The 24,678-nt window shown below is 49.4% G+C and overlaps 2 protein-coding genes and 1 non-coding gene across 3 annotated transcripts in view; 2 read left to right on the top strand and 1 right to left on the bottom strand.

Moving 5' to 3' along the window:
* Nucleotides 1-250: 250 nt before the first annotated feature.
* On the top strand, nucleotides 251-390 carry LOC115032660 (small nucleolar RNA SNORA2/SNORA34 family). Its single transcript, XR_003838291.1, has one exon. It is a non-coding gene; the product is annotated as a small nucleolar RNA SNORA2/SNORA34 family (small nucleolar RNA).
* A 6,097-nt stretch (nucleotides 391-6,487) lies between these two features.
* Nucleotides 6,488-8,849, top strand: Higd1b (HIG1 hypoxia inducible domain family member 1B). The gene is made up of 4 exons (XM_029484103.2): nucleotides 6,488-6,699; nucleotides 7,370-7,519; nucleotides 7,993-8,127; nucleotides 8,664-8,849. Exons 2-4 carry the CDS (start codon nucleotides 7,420-7,422, stop codon nucleotides 8,723-8,725), a joined length of 297 nt encoding a protein of 98 aa, XP_029339963.1. The 5' UTR covers nucleotides 6,488-6,699; nucleotides 7,370-7,419; the 3' UTR covers nucleotides 8,726-8,849.
* Nucleotides 8,850-9,225: 376 nt separating this feature from the next.
* Eftud2 (elongation factor Tu GTP binding domain containing 2) overlaps nucleotides 9,226-24,678 on the bottom strand; it is a 40,721-nt gene continuing 25,268 nt past the window's right edge. Inside the window, exons 12-28 of the mRNA XM_021175569.3 lie at nucleotides 24,028-24,091; nucleotides 23,582-23,672; nucleotides 20,321-20,456; nucleotides 19,304-19,431; nucleotides 18,075-18,268; nucleotides 16,909-17,020; nucleotides 16,419-16,559; nucleotides 14,419-14,520; nucleotides 13,628-13,710; nucleotides 12,452-12,538; nucleotides 12,171-12,297; nucleotides 11,921-12,008; nucleotides 11,030-11,148; nucleotides 10,781-10,875; nucleotides 10,171-10,324; nucleotides 9,901-10,008; nucleotides 9,226-9,651 (exon numbers count right to left, since the gene is read on the bottom strand). Coding sequence (XP_021031228.1) covers nucleotides 9,556-9,651; nucleotides 9,901-10,008; nucleotides 10,171-10,324; nucleotides 10,781-10,875; nucleotides 11,030-11,148; nucleotides 11,921-12,008; nucleotides 12,171-12,297; nucleotides 12,452-12,538; nucleotides 13,628-13,710; nucleotides 14,419-14,520; nucleotides 16,419-16,559; nucleotides 16,909-17,020; nucleotides 18,075-18,268; nucleotides 19,304-19,431; nucleotides 20,321-20,456; nucleotides 23,582-23,672; nucleotides 24,028-24,091 — 1,925 coding nt within the window. The 3' untranslated portion in view covers nucleotides 9,226-9,555. The remainder of the gene's footprint in view (nucleotides 9,652-9,900; nucleotides 10,009-10,170; nucleotides 10,325-10,780; nucleotides 10,876-11,029; nucleotides 11,149-11,920; nucleotides 12,009-12,170; nucleotides 12,298-12,451; nucleotides 12,539-13,627; nucleotides 13,711-14,418; nucleotides 14,521-16,418; nucleotides 16,560-16,908; nucleotides 17,021-18,074; nucleotides 18,269-19,303; nucleotides 19,432-20,320; nucleotides 20,457-23,581; nucleotides 23,673-24,027; nucleotides 24,092-24,678) is intronic.

Here is a 24,678-nt window from a genome sequence, read left to right as displayed (position 1 = left end):
TAAACAGGTCCACTTCCCAGTATCCTTTCTTTCCCACTATCTCTGGTGAGTGATGGACTACAAGGAAAGTTAAAGTGTTTAAGAACCATCATTAAAGATAAGGATTGAAAAATAAATTAAAGTTACAATGCTCTTAATCACTAAGCCACCTCTCCAACCCATTTGTTGGACTTTTTTTTTTAAACAGTTGTGATTCATACCTGCGAGAGGAATATAAAGGATTTAATAAACTATGTAAGGTACCACGTTTATGGCCCTGAATCGAGGCCAGCAGCAGTTTACTGAAGCTGTTGGTTTCCAACAGGAGCCTAAAGAAATGTTTTTCTATGGTCTGTTAGCCATTTTGTAAGTTTGTAAACCTAATGGTCAACTCATTAGAAAGAAACATCTTAGGGGAAAAATGGGGGAAAAAGGTGCTTAAACTTTCAAGGTTTTGAAGATTTTAGGTATCATCACGCATACAGAATATTTTAGAGGGAGCTAGGTGATAAGAGAATTCAAAAGCACAGGAGGATTTTAATTTCTGATGCACCCATTTTCTGAGACAGAAGTCTCTGCCAGTATGTCCGACAGGGCAGAAGTGTTCATTCACAAAGGGGATTTTGTACCAGTAGCATCACCTCAGCCTGATTCAACTTCCCAGTCACCATTATCCACACCTGCATCTCACTAGGATGTCCTCGTTCCCTCCATCTCAGTTCCTGAGTTAGGACTATAGGCATATATGCGGCCAGCTCTACTGATGTCCCCTTAAAATCTGTTTGAAATATGTGAAGAGTCTCCTCTGGAACATAGCAAAGGCACTTTCCTGGCTCCATGCCTGTGGCTCTTGGGAATGTCCTTGGACAGACATTGCAAGGTCCTTAGAACCTCGTCCTCTTTCTAACAGGAAATAGGGTTTTACAGCTTCCCAGGTCCAGGATAACCTGCACCAATATACCTCAGACTCACCATCTTGTTATAGATGGTTGTGAGCCACTCTGTGGTTGCTGGGAATTGAACTCAGGACCTCTGGAAGAACAGTCAGTGCTCTTAACTGCTGAGCCATCTCTCCAGCCCCCCCCCCTTTTCCTTTTTTCCTTTTTTCCTTCTTTCCTTCCTTCCTTCTTCCCTCCCTCCCTCCCTTTCTTCCTTCCTTTCCCTTTTTCTTTCGTTCTTCAATCAGGGTCTCACTCTGTTGCCCTGGGCTGACCTAGAACTTGCTCTGTAGACCAGGTTGGCCCTGAACTCACAGAGATCCTCCTGCTTCTGCCTCCCGAGTATGGTGTGCCGACACTCTCTGAGTCTTTTCTCTGCCTTTGGCCTCTCAGATCCCAGGTACTTCTCTATGACCTAAATGGTTTTTCTTTCCTCCCGGGACGACCCCCAACCCCCAGTCCTTCCACTCTGTTCTTTCCCGTTCCCTGTGCTCCTCATCTAGTTTACTCCATCTTCCCTCACTCACGGCTCTCAATAGCTCCAGGAAGAAGCCACCTGGCTGTTCAGCTATCCTGGGCTATATATAACATAGCTGTGCTTTCAATTATGTGCCGAGCCCTTCAAGACCTTGTCCCCTTCCCCCAACCTGTTCCACTTCAACAATGGGGACAATATCCATGAAGTTTCCAGTTAGGGGAGAGATACCCCAACAATCTGGGTGGGACAGGAGGAGGAAGAGTATAGTATGCTGAACTGGGATCTCACAGATGGGGCCAGCCTTCCTATCTGTTGTCTGGGACTTTTTAGTCTGGGACCCATTTCCTGCTACTTGTTTACTGGGGAGGAAGGGGAGCAGGCAGTGCCCTGGGGATTGTAGCCTTTGCATGGAGGCTGTTTCTACAGGAGGAGGGCAGAGGCGCAGAGATCAAGTGGTATAAGAAAATATTTAGAGTGATCGATGCAGTGTAAGGGGCTGCATCCAGCACTGGCCGGTACATTAAGTTTATCATGTATATATTTAATTTAGGCCCCTTGTAGCCAGAGTTTATTAATGTGGCCTGATTTGGAAGAAAGAGAAGATTCGGTAAGCAAATTACTAACATAGACGTGCTTACATGGAAACAGTTATTAAACACTTGGCATAGTAACAAAAACGATGCTGTCATCATTTTTATCTTATCTGTTTACTAAACCAGGATGCCATGGGAACTTGTTGCTTTTGCTGTACCTCCTCAGGGTTTCTCTACCCAGCTTCCCCTTTTTAGTGCTGGGGACTAAACCCAGTGTCTTGAAGTCGAGAGGAACACTGTTCAACAGTGGTCCCCAAAGCCCTCCTCACGTGGTTTTGAGGAGAAAAAGCAACTTTGTTCAACCTCACCCCCCCCCCCCCCCGCCCCGTAGTGTATTCTGTAGTATAGTCCTGAGCAGTTAAAATGTGATTTGAGGAATCAAATCAATTTAGGAGTTTGCTTGTTTTTCTCAGTTGTGTGCTCTAACTTTGCCAAAGTCATTTAATAAGAGTCTCAGTTTTTCTTTTTCCTTCTTTCTTTTTTTTTGAGACAGGGCTTCTTCTCTGTGTAGCCCTGGCTGTCCTAGAACTTGGTCTGTAGATTAGGTTGGCATTGAACCCCAGATATCTGCCTGCCTCGAATCTCCAAAAATGCTGGGACTAAAGGTGTATACCATCACACCCAGCTCAGAGCCTCAGTTTTTTCATCTGTGAAATGGGAACAGTAATAATCTCTGTCCCAGAGTTTTTAAGGTGACAAGTCTGGGCTCCTGACACCCTAACAAGCTAAGCTGCAGGATCGATTTCTATGACACAGGGCAAATGTATGATATCCAAGAATGCTGGTGAGGATCCAGCATTTGACCTGCAAGCAGACCATTGACTCATTGCAATGAGCATTTGCACATAAACATGTTTGGACAAAAAGGGCAGACTGGGGCACACTGCAGCTTCCACAGCTACATATTCATCTGTCTCTATTTTTATTTTGTGTTTTCTTTTAGGGGGAGGCTGCAAGGGCAGAGGGTAGGATATGAAGGGACAGAAGATGAGTGGGATCCGGTGCATGATGTGAAATTCACAAAGAATCCAAAAAAGGTTAGGAGAAAAAAATGAGAAAGGAAATTTACTCAATGTGTTTACCCTGAGAAAAGAGAGTATAAAGGGGTCCAGTGACCCCTACAGCTCTCTTGCTGCACTGAAGTGAGGGTAAGAATTCTGCATCAGTTTTTTTTTAAAGATTTATTTATTTATATGTATGTAAGTACACTGTAGCTGTCTTCAGACACTCCAGAGGGAGTCAGATCTCGTTACGGATGGTTGTGAGCCACCATGTGGTTGCTGGGATTTGAACTCCGGACCTTCGGAAGAGCAGTCGGGTGCTCGTACCCACTGAGCCATCTCTCCAACCCCTCTGCATCAGTTTTTTTTTTTTTTTTTTTTTTTTTTTAATTTATTACATGTAAGTACACTGTAGCTGTCTTCAGACACTCCAGAAGAGGGCGCCAGATCTCGTTACGGATGGTTGTGAGCCACCATGTGGTTGCTGGGATTAGAACTCTGGACCTTCGGAAGAGCAGTCGGGTGCTCTTACCCACTGAGCCATCTCACCAGCCCCTCTGCATCAGTTTTAAGCAGTCCTGGTAAAGTCCTGGCATGACATTCACCAGTTCTTGTTTCAATACTGTCCTGGAAGGTGGTCATATGGTGTTGGAACTGGAAAAACTTCCTAGCAGGCGGGCGAGTTCCTCCTCTGGCTGGGACCTGAGCTGGGACTTTCTCATCCTCCTCCATGGCATTCCTGAGAAACCTCACTTCTTTGGAGTCTGTTGTTTCAACAGTTCGGTACTCAAAGAGAGCAGCACTTCTGAGTGTGCCTGTGGGTGTGTTGGACCGTGTGTGGTGCACACATGCTGCTGCACACAGGCATGTGCTTGGGTGTGTGCATGCGAAGGACAGAGGTTCATGTCAGGTTTCCCAGGTACAAGTGGAGCTGAACTCTGAACTAGCCTTCATTGACTGGCTCTGTGGTACCCCCTTTAATCCCAGCCCACAGAGGACAGAGAGAGATCTCTGGGCTCAAGGCCAACCTGATGTACATAATGATGTCCTGGTCAGCCAGGGCTATGCAGGAAGACCCTGTCTCAAAAACCAAACACTCCTTTCAAGATAGGACTCAGTGACTCAGCGAGTAAAACCACTTGCCGCCGAGCCTGACCATTTGATCCCAGAACCCACGCAAGAGTCTGAAAGAACCAACTCTCTAACCATCACTACATGCTCCATGGCATTTACATGCCCACATATACATCATATATTTACACAATAGTTTTTAAGTTTAAGTTTTACATTTCAGCAGGGTGTGGTATAGTCTACATATTAAGTTCCAGGCCAGCAGGGAGCCATAGTGAGACTATCTCAAAAATACTGTTTTTTAGTTCCATGTGTATGCCTGCACACGCACACATGAGGGGGCATATGCCCAGTGCCACCAGAGAGTTAGAGTTCCAAGCAGTCTTCAACTACCAGACATGGGTGCTGGGGACCAAACTCAGGTCCTCTGTTGCAGCAGTACACAATCTTGGCCACTCTCCAGCCGAATAACTTATTTCTAGGTATGTGTATGTGATGGGCTCGCATGCATGTGAACCACATATGTGTCTTGTATCTGTGGAGGCCAGAAGGCGGCATAGGGTCCTCTGGAACTGGAGTTACAGGGAGTTATGGGCTACTATGTGGGAGCTGGGTCTCCAACCAGGATTTTCTGCAAGAACAAGTTTTTTCAACTGCTGAGCCCTGGCTCCAGCCCTTTGTCCCTGCTCTATTTTACTTACGATTTGAATTTGATCATGATCCCTGTCTTAACCTCACCCAGTATTTCCATGTCCCTTCCTGTAGCCTACACCCTGCATCTCTTGAGAACTCAGGCCAGGCCGGGGCTCTGAAGAGGCAACACAGGAGGGTGTGTGTGTGCGTGTGCATATGCGTGTGTGTGAACATCTGAGAGGAGAGTTCTCATGGACACTGGGGATATGTGCAGGCCCTGGGGATTTGGTGTGACCTTGAGCCTCTTCATTGAGCAGTGAGTGAGCGTCAGGGAGAGAAAAGAGGGACATCAGCTGCTGGACATCTTTCCAGTGCCAAAAATGCCCCTCTGGGGACACACGCGCACATATGCATGCGCAGAGAGGCTAAGTGATGTACGGAAGGGACTAAGGCCTGGGAGGAAGGGGCCCTTCTCAGTGCATCCTGATCTGTCCCCGTGGGCTAAGCAACAGCTGCAGCTTCTTCTAGTCAGGGATGCCAGGATGGACCATCGGTCTCATGCTTCAGTCTCAATAAAGGGTTTCTGATCAGTCAGTCCCCTGGAGGCAGCCAGACATGGGACAGATCATGACAGCACTACTTATTATTAGCTGTGCATCTTTGGACAAGTAATTTGCTCTCTCAGAAGCACAGAACCTTCTTCTCTGGCTGATAAAATACCTGGTCTAGGCAGATTCACACTTGTGTCTGTCAGGAAGCCAGAGTGAGCAGTATTCCAGTTGTTGCAAACCACTGAGAAAAGTCCCCGCCCCCGGCTGGGTGTGGTAAGGCAGCCTTTGGGAGGCAGAGGCAAGTAGATCGCTGTGAGTTATAGGCCAACCTGGTCTACACAATGAGTTCAGACCAGTCAAGGCTGTACATTGAGACCCTGTCTTAGACAAAAACAACAAAAAGATCCTTTGATTCTCCCAACTCCTTCCAACTGGGGCTGATCCTAGGGCTGCCCACGGGCTAAGCACGTTAGCACTGAGCTTGCACCCTAAGCCTTCCTCACCTCTTTTCAACTTCTTTCTCTGTGTAGCCTTTACTATCCTGGAACTCTCTCTGTAGATCAGGCTGGCCTCGAACTCAGCAATCCACCTGCCTCTACCTCTGAGTGTTGGGATTAAAAGCATGCACTACCACCATCTGGGTTTATTGTTTTTTGAGACAGAGGGTATGTTGCCCTGGCTGGCATGGAACTCACTTGCTTCTGCTTCCTGAGATCTGGCATTAAGGTGTTACCAACACACCTATTTTTTTGAGACAGTCTCATAAATTGTCCAGGCTAGTCTTGAACTCACTCTAGCCAGGCTACCTTTAAATTTGCAACCCTCTCATCTCAGCTTCCTAAGTAGCTGAGGTTCCAGGTACAGTTCCGAAGGGGATCAAGACTAAGACCAGAAAGCCCTACAACTGAAGCATCTCAGACTCCACATCGCTCATAAGAATTTAATGTGGGGAGGACCCAGGAGTCCCATCCATCTTTGCTTTTTTTTCTTTTTTCTTCGAGACAGGGTTTCTCTGTGTAGCCCTGGCTGTCCTGGAACTCACTCTGTAGACCAGGCTGGCCTCGAACTCAGAAATCCACCTGCCTCTGCCTCCCGAGTGCTGGGATTAAAGGCGTGCGCCACCACGCCCGGCCCATCTTTGCTTCTCTAGTCCTCCACAGCAGTGTTCACATGTGCACCAACAGGCTTACAGCAGTTAAGGTCTCTCCTCTATCAGGTCTAACCTTACGTTGCTACCTCTGGAGCTCTGTGTGTGTGTGTGTGTGCGTGTCACACACACATGCATTTAAGACTGATGCCGTTCTCTCTCCTTCCCGCTGTCATAACTTCAAAGACACTGCTTCCCTGACCCCATAGTGACAACTCTGGCATTGGCTTTTTACTGATTCAAAGCAGCGGATGCTGAGCCTTGGTCTGGCTGCTCATTCTCCACTTTCTAGCCATCTATCGAGTACGGTAAGCTCGGGCATGCTGAAGGCTCAGGGGCCGTCAGGAGGAGCTGGCTCAGGCAGTCTTTATTCTGGGATTGGCCTCAGAGGGCTTCCTACTGTACCCTCCTCTGAGGACTGGGACTGTAGCTATGATCAGAAGAGACATTTTTAGGGGTTTGCAAGGAGGTCAGGAAGGAGGCAGAGGTTGGCAAGCAGTTTGAGGACCAGAATTTGTTCCTTTAGTCTTAGGTGCAAAATATATCAATGTCTTGCCATTTACAACTGCTCTAGTGGTCTGGTTAACCAGTGTTGCATCTGGAACAGCTCTGGATCCCCAGAGCCAGATCTTGCTCTGTAGCTCCCTTAGGAGCAACTATCAACAGATCCATGACCAAGAGGGCCCCAAGATTCAAAGACTGTTCCAGTCTACTCTGGGTTTTTCCAGCTGTTTTTCTTGGCCAGAGGATCACACCCATTGGGATGCAAACTGAGAGCAGGAAGCAAGCGAAACAGTAAAGTCAGATGAACCAGAGGAGAGGCAGATGTTACGGACACGAGGACGGTAGCTTCGAGCAGCCCAAACCCTTGCAAGAGAACACCCAGAGGGGTATCTTTTCAAGTGCAGGTTGTGCTGGACATGGTCAGGACCTGAAGACTAAGAATCAGAGTCCTTATTGTGGGCTATCCTCTTCTAGAGGTGAGCTAAAGCCTAGGCACACAGCTGTTACCATCTGGATCCAGGATCATGTCTGCTAACAAGGGCTGGTGGGTGCCACCCGAGGGTGAGGACAACCTGTCCAAGAAGTTCCTAAGGAAGACCAGGGAGTCTCCACTGGTGCCTATAGGTGAGTAGGGGAAGAACAGGGTTGGGGTGGAGGCCTCCTCTCTGGGACTTCATGTCTCTTGTTCCTTTTAAAGAATGAGCTGCTGGTCAGAAAACTCAAGCGGTCCACCCACTACACAAGGAACAGATGTACAGTGCAATGAAAGAGTCTGGATGGGTGGTGGTGGCATCGGGCAACAAGGGGCTAACAGCAGCCTCCGGATAGGGGGTCATTATTGCAATCTGGGATTGCCTCAGTTTTCCTTCCAGGCTCTAGAATATGAAAATGTATACAAAAAGGTAGAAGCCAGGAGTGAGTGGAGGTGGCGGCAGTGTAGTCATGACAACGAACTACCAGCATATGGGGAAGGGTCATCATGAGGATCACAGCTGAATCAAAGAATCTACTCAGTGCCTGGCGCCCAACCTGCACTGCCCCGAGGGGAGCCAAGGGACCTTGGACTTGGACCCAGTGATCCCATTCTCTGCCCACAGGTGTAGCAGGCTGCCTGGTGATAGCAGCATACAGGATTTACCGGCTGAAGGCTCGGGGTTCCACCAAGCTGTCCATCCATCTGATTCACACCAGAGTGGCGGCACAGGCGTGTGCCGTGGGGGCCATCATGCTTGGTAAGCAGCATGGTGGAGGCAGAGGGAGAGGAAGGACAAGGTGGAGTGTCCTCAGTTAACTGGCCCATGGCTCAGGTCCCTGCTTCACACACTAGGAAGTAGTCACGTCACCTCCTTAAGGAGCCCCTAAGCAGAGGCCTTTCTCATGGTTCCTCATTGGTCACTGTTGCTGGGCCATGGGACAGTATGAAGACAACCTGCTTCGTGAATTTTCCCAGAGATGAGAACCCGGAAGCAGCAGCAGTTACTTGTGAGCTATGACTGGGCTAGTCCCTTTCCCTGGGCCTCAGTGTCCTCATGCTTAACTACCTCTGACTATTCCACTCAGCAGGACACTTTGTGTGCAGACAGCAAAGGGCTCATGACCGTCAGAGCTGCTCCCCCAGCCAGCTGTGTGACTGGCTGTTTGGAGCAACTGTTGGGACCTGGGGCAGAAAGAAGAGCAGGGAGGCTGGGCCTCCAGAGCAAGGCAGGGGAAGAGTCCTGGGACCCCTGAAGGATCAGATGCCAAGGGGCGCTTTTCGTTCTTCATGCAGGTGCCATGTATACAATGTACAGAGATTACATCAAGAGGGTGTCAGAGGATGCCGAGAAGTAGGACTCCAGAGGTGGCAGGATGGCCCAGTCCCCCGGCTGTCTGTATGTTCCTAATAAAGCTATGCTGAGGAAAGTGAAGTGCCTTACTACTGAGCGGGACAGGGAAATGGTGGCTTGAGGGAGGACCCAGGACAATGGGGTGGGAACCAAAGGGTTCTGGCCCCAACTCAAGGGAGAGAGACTCTGGGTGCAACTGTCTGTCTCCTAGCAGGACAGACCTCAGCTCCCAGGGTCCCAAACTCCTATACCACTTCAGCCACAAGCAGCCTGGAATGGGAAGGGGAAGGCAGGGGCAGGGAAAGGGCCTTGAGACTCACGGGAACATTGAATCAGACACAGGCATTCCTTCCACCAAGGGCTGCTCCCCTAGGGACCCAGCTAGGAAGGCAGCTGCAGCTGGGAGCAGAGGCAGTAATGCCTCATGGGAAATCACATACCCAGAATATAAGGGCTCTGATCAGACAGGGTGGGGGTGGGGTGAATGAAAGCAGCAAACCAAGGCAGAGGTCAGAATGTCCTGTTCATTTACAAACTGTGGCTAAAGTGGAACTTGTAAAAAATAAAATTCCATGTAAGTCCTGAAGACAGGCCCCTTAGGGTTAAACACTTCATCTTGTCCTCATTCTTCTTCTCTGGGCCCAAGCTCTCCTCTGTTCCTTGGGAATGGGGCCAGGCCAAGGCCACAGAAGAAACCAGGCCAGATGCCCCTTCCTCACTGGGATGGAGGTTTCTGGGGTGTTCAGACGGCCCCATAGCAGTTTCCAGATGCTCAGAGCACGAGGGCCCAGTCACCAGGTCTCGGCTTGAGTCTAGAGCTGCAAGCCCCTTCACTCACATGGGATAATTGAGCACAACATCCTGTTTGGCGAGCTCCAGCAACATAGGATCATCGAAGAACTTGCTGATGCTCACATCTTCACTCAGGCCCTGTGGAGTGGAGTCAGACAGGAGGGTAAGCCCAGGGCCATCCAGAGCCTGTACTTTGGGGGAGGCAGTAAAGGCTGCCTGAGGACTTGTGCCTTTAGGGCACTGCTACAGCTCCTCTGCTCCCTTTGGACCCCAGGTCTGCTTAGCTGAGGTGTGCAGAGACTGAGCTTTCCTCCAAGAGGAAGAAGACACACAACTCCCATGGAATCTTGGGGGTTGAGAGACGGCAATGGTTAAAAGAACACACACCTTCCTACGACGGGTTTTGATCATGAACTCCCGAGCCAGGTGAGGAGCTGGCTGTGGCTCCAGTGGGCGAATGACAATGCTCTTGTCCAGAGGATCGCCTGGGACAATCTGGAAGGCAAAGAGGTTTCAAGTAGATGAGGCAGCTTCCTGGAGGACTCAGAGCCAGGAGCAAGAACTTTCTCCAGGATTGTAGAGCATCCTGGACAGAGGGGAACTGGCTGAAAGGACCGTCTACCAAAGTGGGAGGCCAGGGTGGTCGGGTTTCCTCACCTGCCAATGGTGGAAGACAGACAGGGAAAAGGCCTGTCCCTGGGTGTGAGTGCGGAGATCAGTCTCAAAGCCGAATGAGTCGATGGCCGGGATGAACGCTTTGATGGTATAGAGAGGGGAGCCTGGTATGGGTGCATCCTGAGTCACATGACCCCTGAGAAAGACAAAAGCCAAGGCCAGAGTTGCATATTGACCCAAAGGCAGGGGGCAATCTCTCTCCTGTCCTTCTTTGTGTATTCTGGCCCAGCCATCATCAAGTAAGATTTAATGGAACATGCTCTACAGAGGGAATGGGCTTGGGGCTCTTAGCAGAAGCCACAGGAGCAACCACCTGTGGGAGGAGGCAAGAGTGGGGATACTGAAGAGATGGGACCCAATGACAACCCCATCACTGCCTCACTTCCACACTTCTCCCAGACACTGGGGGGTGGGGAGGCAGGAGCAGCAAGAAGAAACTGAAACTGTAGCCACTGCCTGTGGTGAAGGTAGGAGTGCCTCAGCTCTTTACCTCCTGTGGGAATGAGATCAGCAGGCTTCTCAAGTGGAAAGGTGGGAAGAGCAATGGTTGGGGCTGCCTCCCCAGTACCCTCCCCACCAACAGGCTGCTCACCTGCGTCTGGCCAGGACTGTGTAAACAGCAGACACACAATCTGCAGGAGCCTGGACCTCTACAAAGTAGTAAGGCTCCATCAGACGGGGAGTGGCCTGCAACAGAGCAAGAGAGGGCTAAGCTTGGGGATGGCTGAAGAGCGAGAACATAAAGGTTCTCCAGACCTCTGGATCCTTCTGTGGCCTCTGCCTCGTCCTCCATATAATTTCCTGCTCAGGGAACCAGGACAGCCCCTACCACTCCACTTACCATGAGGAAGGCAGAGTACACTACCCTCCTGGCTGTGGGGATGATCTGACCTCCACCCCGATGGAGGGGTTCCTGGGCAACCACAGCATCCAGGATCTTAAACTTGACATTCCGAATCACTGAAAAGGAGATGGAAGGCGCACGGTGGAGCAGCAGGGTAATTTGCTACACTGAGGCCATATTGCAGCCATACAAAGATATGATACAGACAGCTCACATGCAGATCAGCAAGCCCAGCAGCACATAGGTCAGCAGTTAAACATTACTTAGCATTTGATTCAGGCCACACTGTGACATGTGGAACATTCTTACAAGCTTATGTGCTGGTTCTGAATAACTTTTTTCTGGACATAGACTGTGCTCTAGAAATTGTACTTGGAGACCAGGCGTGGTGGCCCACGCCTTTAATCCCAGCACTTGGGAGGCAAAGGCAGGCGGATTTCTGAGTTCGAGGCCAGCCTGGTTTACAGAGTGAGTTCCAGGACAGCCAGGGCTATACAGAGAAACCCTGTCTCAAAAAAACAAACAAACAAAAAACAAAAACAAAAAAACCAAAAAAAAACAAGAAAAGAAATTGTATTTGGTCCCACAGAGATTATACTGCATCAATAAACCACTCCAACCTGATCACCCTCATGTTATCTGTCTTCAACATGCCCAAAGATGGGCTCTACCCAGCAATTAGGATCCAGGTCAATCTAGAGATGCCTTCATTTTGGAGATGGGGAAGGAGGGGGGCGTGGGGGGGGAGGTTGGGCGGGAAGGAGGCTGGCCCAGTGTACTCTTTTCCTGCTGTGTCTGAAAGATGTGAAGCCCTTCCCTGTGTCACTGCCTCCCGTGGCTAGGTACAGGGTCCTGGGGAATGGAGCTGCGGGTTGAAGATGGACTCACATTCATCGCAGAGGGGTCCTTCCCTGGTCCCCCACTGGAAACCTTGAACAATGCTGTCCTTCACTGAGCCGAGAAGGGCCTTGTCTACCTGCAAAGAAACATTAGGTCTTCTTAGCAGGCTACTGGCAGCAGCAGGCAGTGTTAGGAGGAGAAAGTACGGCTGTGCGAAGCCATCTTTCAATAGGGAAGAGGGCACTACAGGTTCTTCACTTAGGGATAACACCTTGCCACAGGCACCCTATTGGTTTACCTCTGAGGGCAGCGTATCATCTACTAGGATGTTGGGGCCTGTAGCATCAGGTCCGAAGGCCCAGATGGAACGGGCAGCCAGCAGATCCCAGTCGTACTTTGTTTGGAAAAACTCTCCCAGCTTCTTTCTGGAGGAAAGAGAAGGAGACTCCTGGGGCCACAGATCCTGCCTTTCTGTAAGACAGTGACCCACTCTACCCACACCATAGTCAGGACAACAGCGGAAGAGGGATGGTGTCAGGAGACCAGGCAAAGACGCCATAATGTGAACCCTGTTCCAACCTGTTCCAGGTGATCTGGACCACTTCATTCTCTATGTCCTCAGCAAGGCCCTTCTCAAGGGGCTCGGCAATCATGGTGATCTTGTTCCTGGTCAGAAAGGACAGGGGCAGTGAGAGGGTCATAGGATGAGTAGGGCCAACAGCACAGACTGCTGAGACAGCAAGAGAAATGGAATCTTGGAGCAAGGTCAGCAAAGGGTGCCTTGTCTTCTTTCATTTCTGTTTTGTTTTGTTTTCAAATACGTATGAGTTATTTCACTTGCATGTATGTAAGTGTACCACATGTGTGGAGTGCCCCAAGAAGCCAGACAAGAGTATTGGCTACTATGGACTGGAAGGGTAAACCAACATGTGGCTGGAAAAATTTGGCTGGGGCAGGCTTGGAGTTAGTGTGGGAGAGAAGGAGGCTGTCAGTCCCAGGTGCCCAGGTACACGTTCCCAGCCTCTATCATTTTCTTTCTTTTTCCCCCAAGACAGGGTGATGTGAGTAGCCCCAGATGGCTTAGAGCTTGCTATGCAGATGGAGCTGGCCCTGAACTAGTAGCATTCCTCCTGTCTTGCCTCCCAAGTGCTGGGACTATAGGCTTGAGCCACCATGCCTGATTTTTGTTTCTGTTTTCGTTGTTGTTGTTTAAGACAGAAGCTCACTATGTAGCCCTGACCCTGGAACTCATAACATAGAAATCTACCTGGATGCTTCTTAAGTGCTGAGATTGAGGGTGTGTCTGACTTTTCACCACCATGTCTGACTTTTTTTTAAGAAAAGAATCTAATAGGCACTCAAACTTGTTATGGGACTGAGGCTGGCCTAGAACTCCTGATCCTCCTGCCTCTACCTCCCAGGTAATGGGATTGATTACAGGTGTGTGCCACCACACCCAGCTTCTTCCTTTGAGTGTGTGAATATGTTTGAGTGCGTGCTCGAGCATGTTTATAGGTCATGTGTGTACAGGCTGATGTTGGGTATCTTCCTTCCCACACACGCTGCGCCCCTCTCCCCCTTTTTGAGACAGACATAATGAGTTCCAGGGCAGACTGAGTTGCGGTACAAGACTGTTACAAGAAAAAAAAAAAATGAAAAAGCATACAAAGCAATGGATTTCTTCCTGGCATTTCCCCAACACACATCACTGTATTTGTTCCCTACTGCTCTCTGGAGCCTCCACCTCCTGCTTACTTCTTATTGGGTGTCTCAGCAAAGCATTTGAGGGAGGATGTTTCTACCACTGTCTCACAAAACGTCACAACTGGGTCAGCCACCTAGGCAATGAAAAACAATTGAGGTAAACATCAGTTTTGTTGGAAGGACAAAGTTCTACTGAGGGAATTCTGACGCATCCCTGTTCTCTCTCTGCCAGAGCATCCTATGCAGTTCTACAGCAGTAGGCCAAAGAACTGTCCACATCACCACCAAAGAGTCCGGGAGTAGCGTCAGGAGGAAGTGGGGGCACAAACTAGGCTCTAAATCTAGGGCTTTAATTATGGTCTTCCAAGAAAGCTCCTGCCACCTGCCGCTCACTGACCACCCCTCAGAGGATGACAGGAACAGTGCTGGAGAACTGCATCTGTCCACTCTCAGGCTCCAGCCCCAGAAGTACAGCTGCCCTGTAATGCAGGGGCGTGCAGACAATGTCAAGTCATGCATGGTGCTAGGTCAAGACTTGGTGGTAAGTCTGAGAGCCAGCTCCCACTCTCCATGACACCACCTACTCTGAGACAATCAGCAGAGACAGAATAGTTTTTCTCCTAATGTAAGGACAAGAATAACTGTGGCTTGGGAGCCTTGACTTTAAATGACACTGAAAATGACTCAGTGAGTCAGGTAATCTGTCTCTAGAACCTTCCCCGATGAAGAACAACTGAAAGCACTTTCCACAGAAGGGTCTCTAGTGGCCATCCAAGGGGCTAAGGGTTTGCCCACTCAGGACATCCCCCTGAAGCTGACAGCCAGGCTAAGGGAAGGGGCACCTTGATGTCGATCTCTGAGTACATCTTCCGAAGGTCGTGCATCACGCAATCCAGGTAGAGCTCCCCAGTGCCCAGGATCACATGCTCGCCAGACTCTTCCACCTGAAATATAGCAGCCCAGCAGTCAGCTCTCACTGCTGTGTCCTGGTCACAGCAGATATAAACAAAACTCAAGGCACCAGAGATGAAGGTTCCAAAGCTCATTATCAGAAGCAGTGACTATCTCAGGCAGTGGGGTAAGGGCTGGTTCAGTGCTTAAGCACTTCCTCGGCGTGACTGAGACCTGGGTTCAATCTTCGGTACGATCTACATCCCACACCTCACCCCACAGCCCCCAAAAAGCTTAGTGTGGTGGTATGCCTGTCCACTGGCTGGTTTTGTGTGCCAATGTGATACCAGCTAGAGTCATCACAGAGAAAGGAGTATCAGTTAAGGAAATGCCTCATGAGGTGCAGATGTAAGGTATTTTCTCAATTAATGATCAGTGGGGGAGGGTCCCACCCATTGTGTGGTACCAACCCTGGGTTCTGTAAGGAAGGCTGAGCATGAGGATCAAGTCAGTAAGCAGCACCACTCCGTGGCCTCTGCATCTGCTCCTGCCTCTAGGTTCCTGTACTGTTTGAGTTCCTGTCCTGACTTCCTTCAGCGGTGAACAGCAATGTGGAGGTGTAAGCTAAATAAACCCTTTCCTCCCAACTTGCTTTTTGATCGTGGTATTTTATTACAGCAAAAGAAAGCCTACCTAAGACAGCTTGTAATTGAGCATTCAGGTGGCAGAAGACTCACCCTGAGCTTGAGGTCAACTTGATTGACAGAGCTAATGCTAGGCCAACCAATACTGCACAATAGTAGTCTGTCCCCAGTTTAAGAACAGTATAAGGCAGTAAGAGGACCATACTGCCCTAACCAGTAGTAGGTCCCCGAGACGACATGGCCATTTAGCACAGCATCACTGACTGGATTCCTACCTTGGCCAACCCTATCCTTACATCCACGCACAAGCTACCCCCTTTAACTCTCCCTTCCCGCTACTCAGAAAGAGTTTGGTGGCAGGCTCAAGAGAGTATATAATGCCCAGCCACTTTTGCTTCTTTTCTTTTTTCCCACTAATCCAAAGAGCAGTAGAGGCCAAACTCTAGGCCCAAGTCTCTCTAACCAGAACTCTTATGTATTCCTCTTTTGAATTCTACTATTTCCTTTTTCTTTTTAAAGATTTATTTATTTTATTTATATGAGTACAGTGTTGCTCTCTTCAGACACACCAGGAGAGGGCATCAGATTCCATTACAGATGGTTGTGAGCCACCATGTGCTTGCTGGGAATTGAACTCAGGACCTCTGGAAGAGCAGTTAGTGTTCTTAACCGACGAGCCCTCTCTCTCCAGCCCTGCTTGTCTTCTTTTCTACTATTTTATGTGTACGGGTGCTTTGCCTACATTTATGTCTGTGCACCACATGCATGCCTGGCACCTGTGGAGCCACAAGAGAGCAGTTCCGATCCCCTGGAACTGTAGTTATAGATGGTGATGAACAGCCCCCTGGGTGCTGGGAATCGAACCAGAGTCTTCTGGAAGAAGAGCCAGTGCTCTTACCTGCCGAGCCATCTCTCCGGCCCCACTCGCAGCCCACGGTGGCCTCCGACTCCCTATGGAGCTGAGGCTGTTGACCCTGAGCTCTGGATCACCCTGACTCAGTCTCCCAGATCACAGGTGCCTACCACCATGCCTGGTTCTCATTTCTCTGGAGAACCGATTCAAACTGTGTGCCCACTGAAGAATATGGCTATGTAAAGTCGTCTGAGGAAACAAAGGTGCACACTCCAGTCTGCCTGCCCTCAAACGCTAACAGGCGGGGGGGGGGGGGGGGGACGGACCTGTTTATGAGCCAGGCGGTGGGAAATGACAGAGGAAGAACACCTCTTGAATGGCCCGGAATGACAGACAGCACAGAGCAGTCAGCCGGGGAGAGTGGGGCTTGGCAGCTCTGCAGCCTTGACCATACCTTGGTGGTGAGAGATGGATAGCTCTTGTTGACCTTGCGCAGGCCATCAAGCATTTTGGGCAGCTCTGAGGGGTTAACCGGCTCCACGGCAATCTTGATAACAGATGTGGTATTGAATTTCAAGGGCCGGAAAATCTGAGCCTGAGATCCAAAGAACAGAGGAGTGAGGGAGGGCCTAAGGCAAGAAGGCACAGGCCTAAGGGAAAAACTGAAATCTTGACTCTCCAACCAAGAACCCATGGTACATAGGAGCCCAATTTAAAGGACCATTTGCTTCAGGCATTTTGGCAGAGCACTGGGTGAGAACGAGAGGCAGTCTTCCTAACTCCTGGCATCTGAGGAGAGCTCACGGGATGAGGACAATACTAGGGCCGAGCCAAGCGGCAGCGATGGCTCTGCAGCAGGACCTTTCTAATTTCCAAGCTTGATTGCTCACATGCCTGTGGCTCCTTGTGCCTCTCTAGCTCAGTGTGCCCCTTCAAAAACCTACCTCCTCATTGCCTCGGGGCTCAGTAATGGTTGCTGTCTTCACGATCGGCTGGTCAACACCTTCAATCAGAACCCAGTTGCCAGCAGGAACACGATTCACCTCAATGTGGTACCTAGAGTAGTAGACAATAAATAAGCAAGAACCGAGTCAGAGATTCACTCGCTAACAACATACCAAGCATGTGCTACATGCTGGGCCCTGAGCCAGGAGCAGAGGTGAATACACAGAGCCGTCCAAGCAGGAGACCAACAATCACACGCGCACACCCAGGGCGAGTGCAATGGAAGTGCAATGTGGTCTACAGAGTGAGTTCCAGGATAGACAAGGCTATACAGAGAGACCCTGTATCACAAAACATAAAAATAAAAAGTATCCGTTGCCTAAGGTTTCTCTAATGTAAGGGGACACTAAAACAGACACTCTAATTTCTGAGCTCCTCGCCGTCTCCAGCCTTCTAGAGCAAAGGGTGGCTTTGGAGGAGGAAGGGCGTCACTGAGGCCCAGCAGCCGCACGGTTCTGCTCATTACCAGAGAGGAAAAACGGCCCAGAGGCCCAAGTCTGACTCAGCAGAGTCGGGATGCGTCAGGGGCTCAGCACAACCTTAGTCAAGGACCAGGCATCGGAGGTCTGGAAACAGCCACTTTAGGGAAGAAACCTGAAGCAACAAGTGAAGGGGCACAGAAGAGCTGAAAATGGGGAAGAGGAGAGACGGTGGCCCAGAAGTTAAGAGCACTGGCTGCTCTTGCAGAGGACCAGAGTTGGATTCCCAGCACCTACATGGAGGTTCAGAACTATCTGTAGTTCCTGTTCCAGGGGATCCAAAGCCCTCTTGTAGTCTCGCTGGGCACCAAGCATGCAAGCGTGCACAGGCAAACATGCATGCAAAATACTCAAGCACATTAAAAAGAAGAAAAGAAGCAAAAGAAAAGTCGTCCTAAAAAGGCTTCAGCACAGGTGCCCAAGGCTCAGAAGTGACATTCCAACTGAGTTACCTTTCAGCCCTGGCCACCTTCAGAACTAGGTGTCAGCAGGTCTGCCAGGAGGAGCCATCTGACTCTGCACTGTACCATCAGGAGGCTGTGTCCGAGGACCCCTCCTAACACCTTGGGACACTTCCAGGACAGAAGCTACATGTGACCTTTAGGTCCTGGTCAGCAGTCCAGTACCTGGCAACGGAGATCCAAAGGCGGCCCACGGTGCAGATCTGGGAATCTTCCTCGTCTTCCAAGGTGTAGTTCTCCCCCAGCACCTTCACAGGCTGCCCCGCGTGGATGGTGCCGCTTAGCACCCGGCCGAAGGCGTGAAACTGGACTCCATCATCTGTGCTGTACATCTTCGTCGTGTGGCACATCAGGGGACCCTGGCAGAGGGGACAGGAAACAGCTTTAACCACCTACACCGAGAAGGTAACACCACTTCCCCCGACAGCAATGACGTGAGCTGAGGACAAAGGCCGACTAAGGAAGATGTGATTCCTGGAAAAATTCCAAACCATGCGTTACCTTCCCTCCCTCTGTGAAGAGACAACAGAAGACAACAAAAATAAAAATGACACAAGTAAGGCAGACGTGGTGGGACAGGCTGGCTTAAGGGGGTCTGAAGAAGGAGGACTCCTGAGCATGGAACGCCAGCTTAAGGCAGAGTGGAAATCTACACCATAAAACACAAAAAGGGGTCCAGGTCTCAGCAGATCAAGAGGCTTGTGGCCAAGCCTGACAATCTGAGTTTGATCCCTGACACTCATACTGTGGAAGCAAAGAAACAATAAGGTTGTCTTTGGCTTCCACATGCACGTCACAACACTTAGACAGACAGACAGACAGTCGCAAAAATAAATATATGTAACACACAGACACACATACAACCAACCAAAACCTTTTTTTTTTTTTCTGGGGGAGAGAAGGTTTAGGATCACGAACTAGCACTGACAAGACTAACTTCCCCATGAGCATGGACCTCAGTGCTTAAGGAGAGAAGTCAGACTGCCTAGGCAACAGCTGGGGTGCCTGCGTACCTTTTCTTTTGGTCCCTGGAACTGAATGCTGAGCTCAAGCATGCGAAGTATAAATCCTTCCAGTGACACACACTGCGTACTAGACCTTGTGCCCAGACTGATGTTTTTAAACATCCATGTGAAGAGACAGCTGCCCTTTCTCTGCTCTCTTCCAGGCACCACGCCCTACCCCTTCCTTAACCTGTCTCATTTTCATCACAGCCACCCCCTCATTAACATCCTTAGGTCACAGACTCGGACAGCCACGACCAAGCTTGGACAGCAGGACTGACTCTGCTACAGGGAGGGACAAGCAAGGACAGCAAAAGAGCAATATGCTTGCATCATGGAGTCAGCACGTCCCTGCGGATGCAGAGCAGCACTGGGGGCATGCTCCCTTACATCTGGGTCACAGTCGCTCATGGCCTCGCCAAGGTCAGAGTCCACGCCGCCAGTGTAGGTATGCTCGATCTTGGGTTTGGCGCCCACCTTTGGAGATGGAATGTGCTGCACACACATGTCCACAAAGCCTACAGAGGAAGAAGAGGAAGCCATTACTATACCATGGTACACGTTCTTCGTAGGTAAGTGGGTAGAAGGAACGCATGGACTCACCCCAGAAGCTAACACTTCTAGGGAAATCTATTTCCTATGAGGAGAAAACACACTTTTGGAGTTAGACTGATGTCACCAAAGTTTGGGAAAGGGGGTTGACCAAATATGACATTTCCCCATAGGCTCATGAACACGTGCCCCCCCAGGAGGTACAGTTTGAGGAGGCTGCAGAACCTTTAGGAGGTGGGCCTTGCAGGAGGAAGTAGGTGGCTGGGAAACAGGTTTTGTGTCACAGCCTGGCTCTATATGTAGCTCAGGCTGTTTCCTGGTTTGTGAAGATGTCAGGAGCCAGTTGTCCACTGTCACCATAGTGAATCCCACCATGTCTTTCTCTCCATGATGAACTGTACCCTCTCAAAGCACAAGCTGAAATAAACTGTTGCTATCAGGTGTTGTCAGTGATGAAGAAAACCAAACATCTCCTGAGTCCTCACCTGCATCTTCCCAACTAGCACATATCCCTAGACATCTTCCTGCCTGACCCCAGTAAATGTACCAAAGCCCAAGGCCTGCCACCATCTGCTTCACCTTCAGGGGAAACTGAATTCCTTTTTCCCAACACAAGGAGCAATTAAAGAGAACAGCTGGGAAACCCTGCTGTTGGTATGAATACGACCACGACTCTGCTGCCCCGCGGGAAGAGGGAGGGCACACAGGGCCACCACCTTTGCTTTTCACGGTGAGGTATCATGTGCCCAGAGTGTCCTATGATCCTCACCTACCTGCCAAGCTGCAGCACTGCAGCTGTGAGCCACCCTGCCAGCCAAGGACAGTAACGTCACGGGCCTTGAACGACTTTATTACCTGTGAACTCGCCAAAGAACTTTTTGCAGACCAGCCTGAGCAGGGGGCGGATGTTCAGCTTTAGCTCTTCCTTGGTGAGGTGGATGCCAAGTTCGTCCAGGGTCCTTGGCAGGCTGGTGTCCACATCACCCACCACCTGTGCACATAGAAGGCACCCGGTCAACTATGTAGTGACAGCCCTAGAGAAGTATTCCACATGAGTGAAGGGGGCCCAAGACAAGTCTTACAAGGAGCCTCCAAGGGGGAGGGCTCTGGGCAACAACAGTCTGATTTGGAGGAGTGAGTCTATGCTACCTAGCCTTGACCTGGTCAGGTCTCCACACACTGTCAGTGCTGCCCCCTGGCGTCTGAGCCATCCTACCTAAACACTGCCCAGATTTGGAGGCTCATTTATTACACTGGAAGGAACCAAAAAAGGCCACCTGTCAGTACAGAGCTAGGCTAAATCATCCTCTGCAGACTTAAGGTCTCTCTACAGTGGCAGATTCTATAAATTTCTTTTATTAATCCATTCCAGTCTGACATGAGATACTAAGTGTTTTCTATCACTGATAAATTCTAGTCATTATTTTGTTCTGCTGCTATGTTCTCTTCTTTTGTGGGATGCAACGGCCACACACGGTGTGTGCATGTGACCATCCGTATGTGTGTATCCACTGCACACAGCACTGACTGAACAGCCTGCATATTCTAGTCCTGCTTGGAAGGAAGATCTGCATGAACGCTCCTGCAGGACACTTTCACCGCCACAGCTTGGTGTTTTAGCATGAATTCATGTAAACACAGTGCTATACTCTACTTGAAGCATCGCAAAAGCTTAACCACAGCCTTCCGAACTCCCCCTCTTTCTTCCCTCCCTCCCTCCCACCTTCTTTCTTGTGTGCACTGCAGACTGACCCTAGGGATAGTCACACGCGAGGCAAATGCTTCATGGAGATACACCACGATTCACTCAACCAGGGCTTCAATGGGATGAACATTTAACTTATTTCCAGCCCTGTTTCAACTTTTTGTTTTGAGACAGGGCTGAACAACTAAGTTGCCCAGGCTATCTCTGAACTAACTATAGCACAGGCTAGCCTTTGCCTTCTGAGCCTCTCGCTCCAGCATCTTGACACCAGAGTCTACAGGCTCCATGACCAGGCAACTACATCCTTACTACCCTGTTAACCTCACAAACATCACATGTGCTCTGAGATGGTCACTATGAAGCTGTTACAACCATTCTGACAGACAGATACAGCACAACCGTTGTTTGAGACAGGTCTTCTCCCTGCTGTGTGAGTTGGTCATCTTCCTTCAGTTGCAGCCTCCCTAGCAGTTTAGGGCTGGCTACAGGTGTGCACCACAGCACCCAGCATTAGGCATTCTTTTAGTGACTGCAAAATAACTTCATTGTATGAGATACATCATGATTAACTTAGACAGGTTTTCAATGATATAAACACTTAACATATTTCTAGACTTTTCTTTCTATGCAGTTATAGATAACAGTATGATAAACATCTTCCTTAGCTGGGTATAATGACACACGCCTTTATTTTTAGCACTCAGGAAGCAGAGACAGGTGAATTCCTGTGAGTTAGTTAGTTAGTTAGTTTGTTTGTTTCTTTCTTTCTTTCTCTTCTTTCTCTTCTTTCTTTCCTTTGTTAAAGATTTATTTCTATTTTATGTATCTGAGTACACTGTTGCTGTGGCTGTTGTCAGACACACCAGAAGACGGCATGGGATCCCATTACAGATGGTTGTGAGCCACCATGTGGGTGCTGGGATTTGAACTCAGGACCTCGGGAAAAGCAGTCAGTGCTCTTAACCACTGAGCCGCCTCTCCAGCCCCTCCCATGAGTTTCAAGCCAGACATGGCTATATAATGAGACCCTGTCTCCAAAACAAACAAACAAACAACAAATTTACTTCACTGTTTTTGGAGACAGTCTCGTGTGGCCTAGTCTAGCCTTGAAATCTTCATCTGTCTGAACCACTCTCCTAAGTGCTAGAATCACAGGAATCTGCTATCACACTTGGCTCAAACATTACAGAAGGCTACTTTTATTTCTGTGCATTGTGTGTGACTGAGAATTTCTGTGCACACCTCATGCATGCAGGTGCCTACAGAGACCAGAGGAGAGCATCAGATCCTCTGGAACTAAAGTATGAGCAGCTATGACCCTCCTGGTGTGGTCTTAACTGAACTCAGGTCCTCTGTAAGAGCAGTAAGTATTCTTAACCGCTCAACCAACCCCCCAGATCCTTTGATTTTTGAGGCAAGGTCTCAAGTCGTCAAGGCTAGCCTCTAACTCACTAGGTAGTTAAGGATATGCACTGAAGTCTGATCTTCATGTCTCTAGTTCCTAAGTACTGAAAGTACTGAGATTACAGGCTTATGCTCCCAGGCCCTGGGTATGATAGACAAGTACTCTACCACACTGAGCTATTATGTCCAGCCTCCAAAACTTTTTAAAATTTTAATTTAATTTTATGTGTATGTACAAATGCATCGAGTGTGGTGGGTGTGTGTACCATATGCATGCAGATGCCCAAGGAGACCAGAAGAGGGCACCATATACCCAGGAACTGGAATTACAGGTGCTTGTGAGCTGCCCAACAGGTGCTCACAGAATTTTGAGCTACACTGTCCCAGGCAGATTACAAATGTGTGGCTGTAGCCACACATAATTGTGAGGTACTGCAAAGTGACCTCAGGTTCCTTACAAGAGCAACAAGTGAACTTAACCACTAAGTTGTCTCTTCAACCCTCCAAAAGGTTTTGCAATTTTTGAGACTCTACAAGCCTGGGCTGTCCTAGAACTTCCTATGTAAATAGGGTTGGCCTTGAATTTAGATCTGCCTGCCTCTGCCTCCCCAGTACTGGGATTAAAGGTGTGTGACTCCTGGGTCAAAAGGTTTTTAATAAACAATTGATGATGGGAGTGGGGAGATGGCTTAGAGCATGCTGTGAAGGCATGAGGCCCTGAGCAGGGACCAATACCCACATAACAAGCTGGGTATGCTTGTAGACACGGCCTATCCCAGCACTGAGAGATGGAGATGGGCCAGAGTTCACTGGCCAAGCAATTTAGTCAAGTGGTGAGCTCCAGACTTAGTGTATGACCGTGCCTCAAAAAAAGTGGGTCAAATGCTGAAGAGGAAGACACAGACATCAACCTCTGGCCTACACACATGCTCATGCCCCACACAAACACTAAATAAACACAAGCAAGCGATAACTGAGCAGGTGTGAAGCAGGCGGCCCACACTCACCTGGGCCAGGATCTTATAGAGTGGCTCCAAGATGAACTCTACGAAGCTCCTCTGGGAGCTGCTGCTTGGAGCCTTTTTGGTGAACTTTCTCCTGAAGAGAAAAGGAAGCATTGTGAGTGACCAAGGGGGGAGAATGTGGATTATCCCAAGGGTACACTGCTTAAATTCCAAGACGAAGTAGAAGCCAAGAAGAGGACTCAAGTGATCACAGTTTCCAAATGGATTCCCAAGAGCACTCTTGGTGTGGCTGTCCAGCATGCCTGACCTGACCTGGAAGACCTGGGGCAAACAGCCTCTCCCTACAGCCCAAGATGCCAAACATTCAGGGTTGCAGAGCATAGTGGTTCATGCATAAGATAAAAGTCAGTTTTAGCCCCAGAAACTCAAGTATCGTTACTGAGAAAACATCATCAGTCCACAAGAGAAACGCCCCACATGCTACTTACGTCTTAGGATTGAAGTAGATGTCACCCCAGAGTCTTTTAGCAAATTCCTGGTAATTAATGTCACCTATACAAAAAGCCACACAATTATAATCTGGCTGGGAAAGTGTATTACAAAATTCTGTTTCAGGTGCTGCAAGAGATTTAAAACTCAAGAGTTTTAGTGCCTTCCTTCCCAAGGTCTAGACATTCCCTTCTGATTAGGCACAAGGAGGACAGGACTGGCCTAAAGCAGACAAGGTCACAGCAGAAGCAGGAGAACCCAGGCATCTCCCCAGGTGTAAGGGTCCTGGTAGGCCTAGGCAGAGCTCTGACCAGGAGCATGGCCTGGGCTGCTGATGGAGCAGGCCACCTGCTCTGCACCTACTGTAGTGACCGAAGCCCATCCTTTCTGCAACCCAGAAGCCATCTCAGTGATGGCTGCCTTCTAGCTGCAGCCATCACTGAGGTGCCACTGATGGGAGCCCTAACCTTCAGGAGTCCCAAGAGGAAACACTGAAGTCATCTTAAAAAAAAAAAAAAAAAAGAATCTTACTATGCAGCCCTGTCTGGCCTGGACCTCGTAAGTAGAGCAGACTGCCCCCAAACTCCCAGATCTGTCTGCCTTCACCTCTTCAGCATACCCTACAGGCATGGGACACCACAACTGCCTGT

The sequence above is a fragment of the Mus caroli genome, unplaced genomic scaffold (assembly GCF_978045245.1).
Source record: "Mus caroli unplaced genomic scaffold, Mus_caroli_1 scaffold_13, whole genome shotgun sequence".
NCBI lineage: Eukaryota > Metazoa > Chordata > Mammalia > Rodentia > Muridae > Mus > Mus caroli.
Note: the sequence above shows the minus strand (reverse complement) of the source record. Positions and strands in the feature narration are given on the sequence as shown.

Bases quoted from the DNA above. Each gene is read 5' to 3' on its own strand.
- Higd1b (XM_029484103.2), top strand. From the start codon at position 7,420: ATGTCTGCTAACAAGGGCTGGTGGGTGCCACCCGAGGGTGAGGACAAC. The intron at 7,520-7,992 runs GTGAGTAGGGGA...CTCTGCCCACAG, and splicing joins GTCTCCACTGGTGCCTATAG to GTGTAGCAGGCTGCCTGGTG. The intron at 8,128-8,663 runs GTAAGCAGCATG...TTCTTCATGCAG, and splicing joins CGTGGGGGCCATCATGCTTG to GTGCCATGTATACAATGTAC.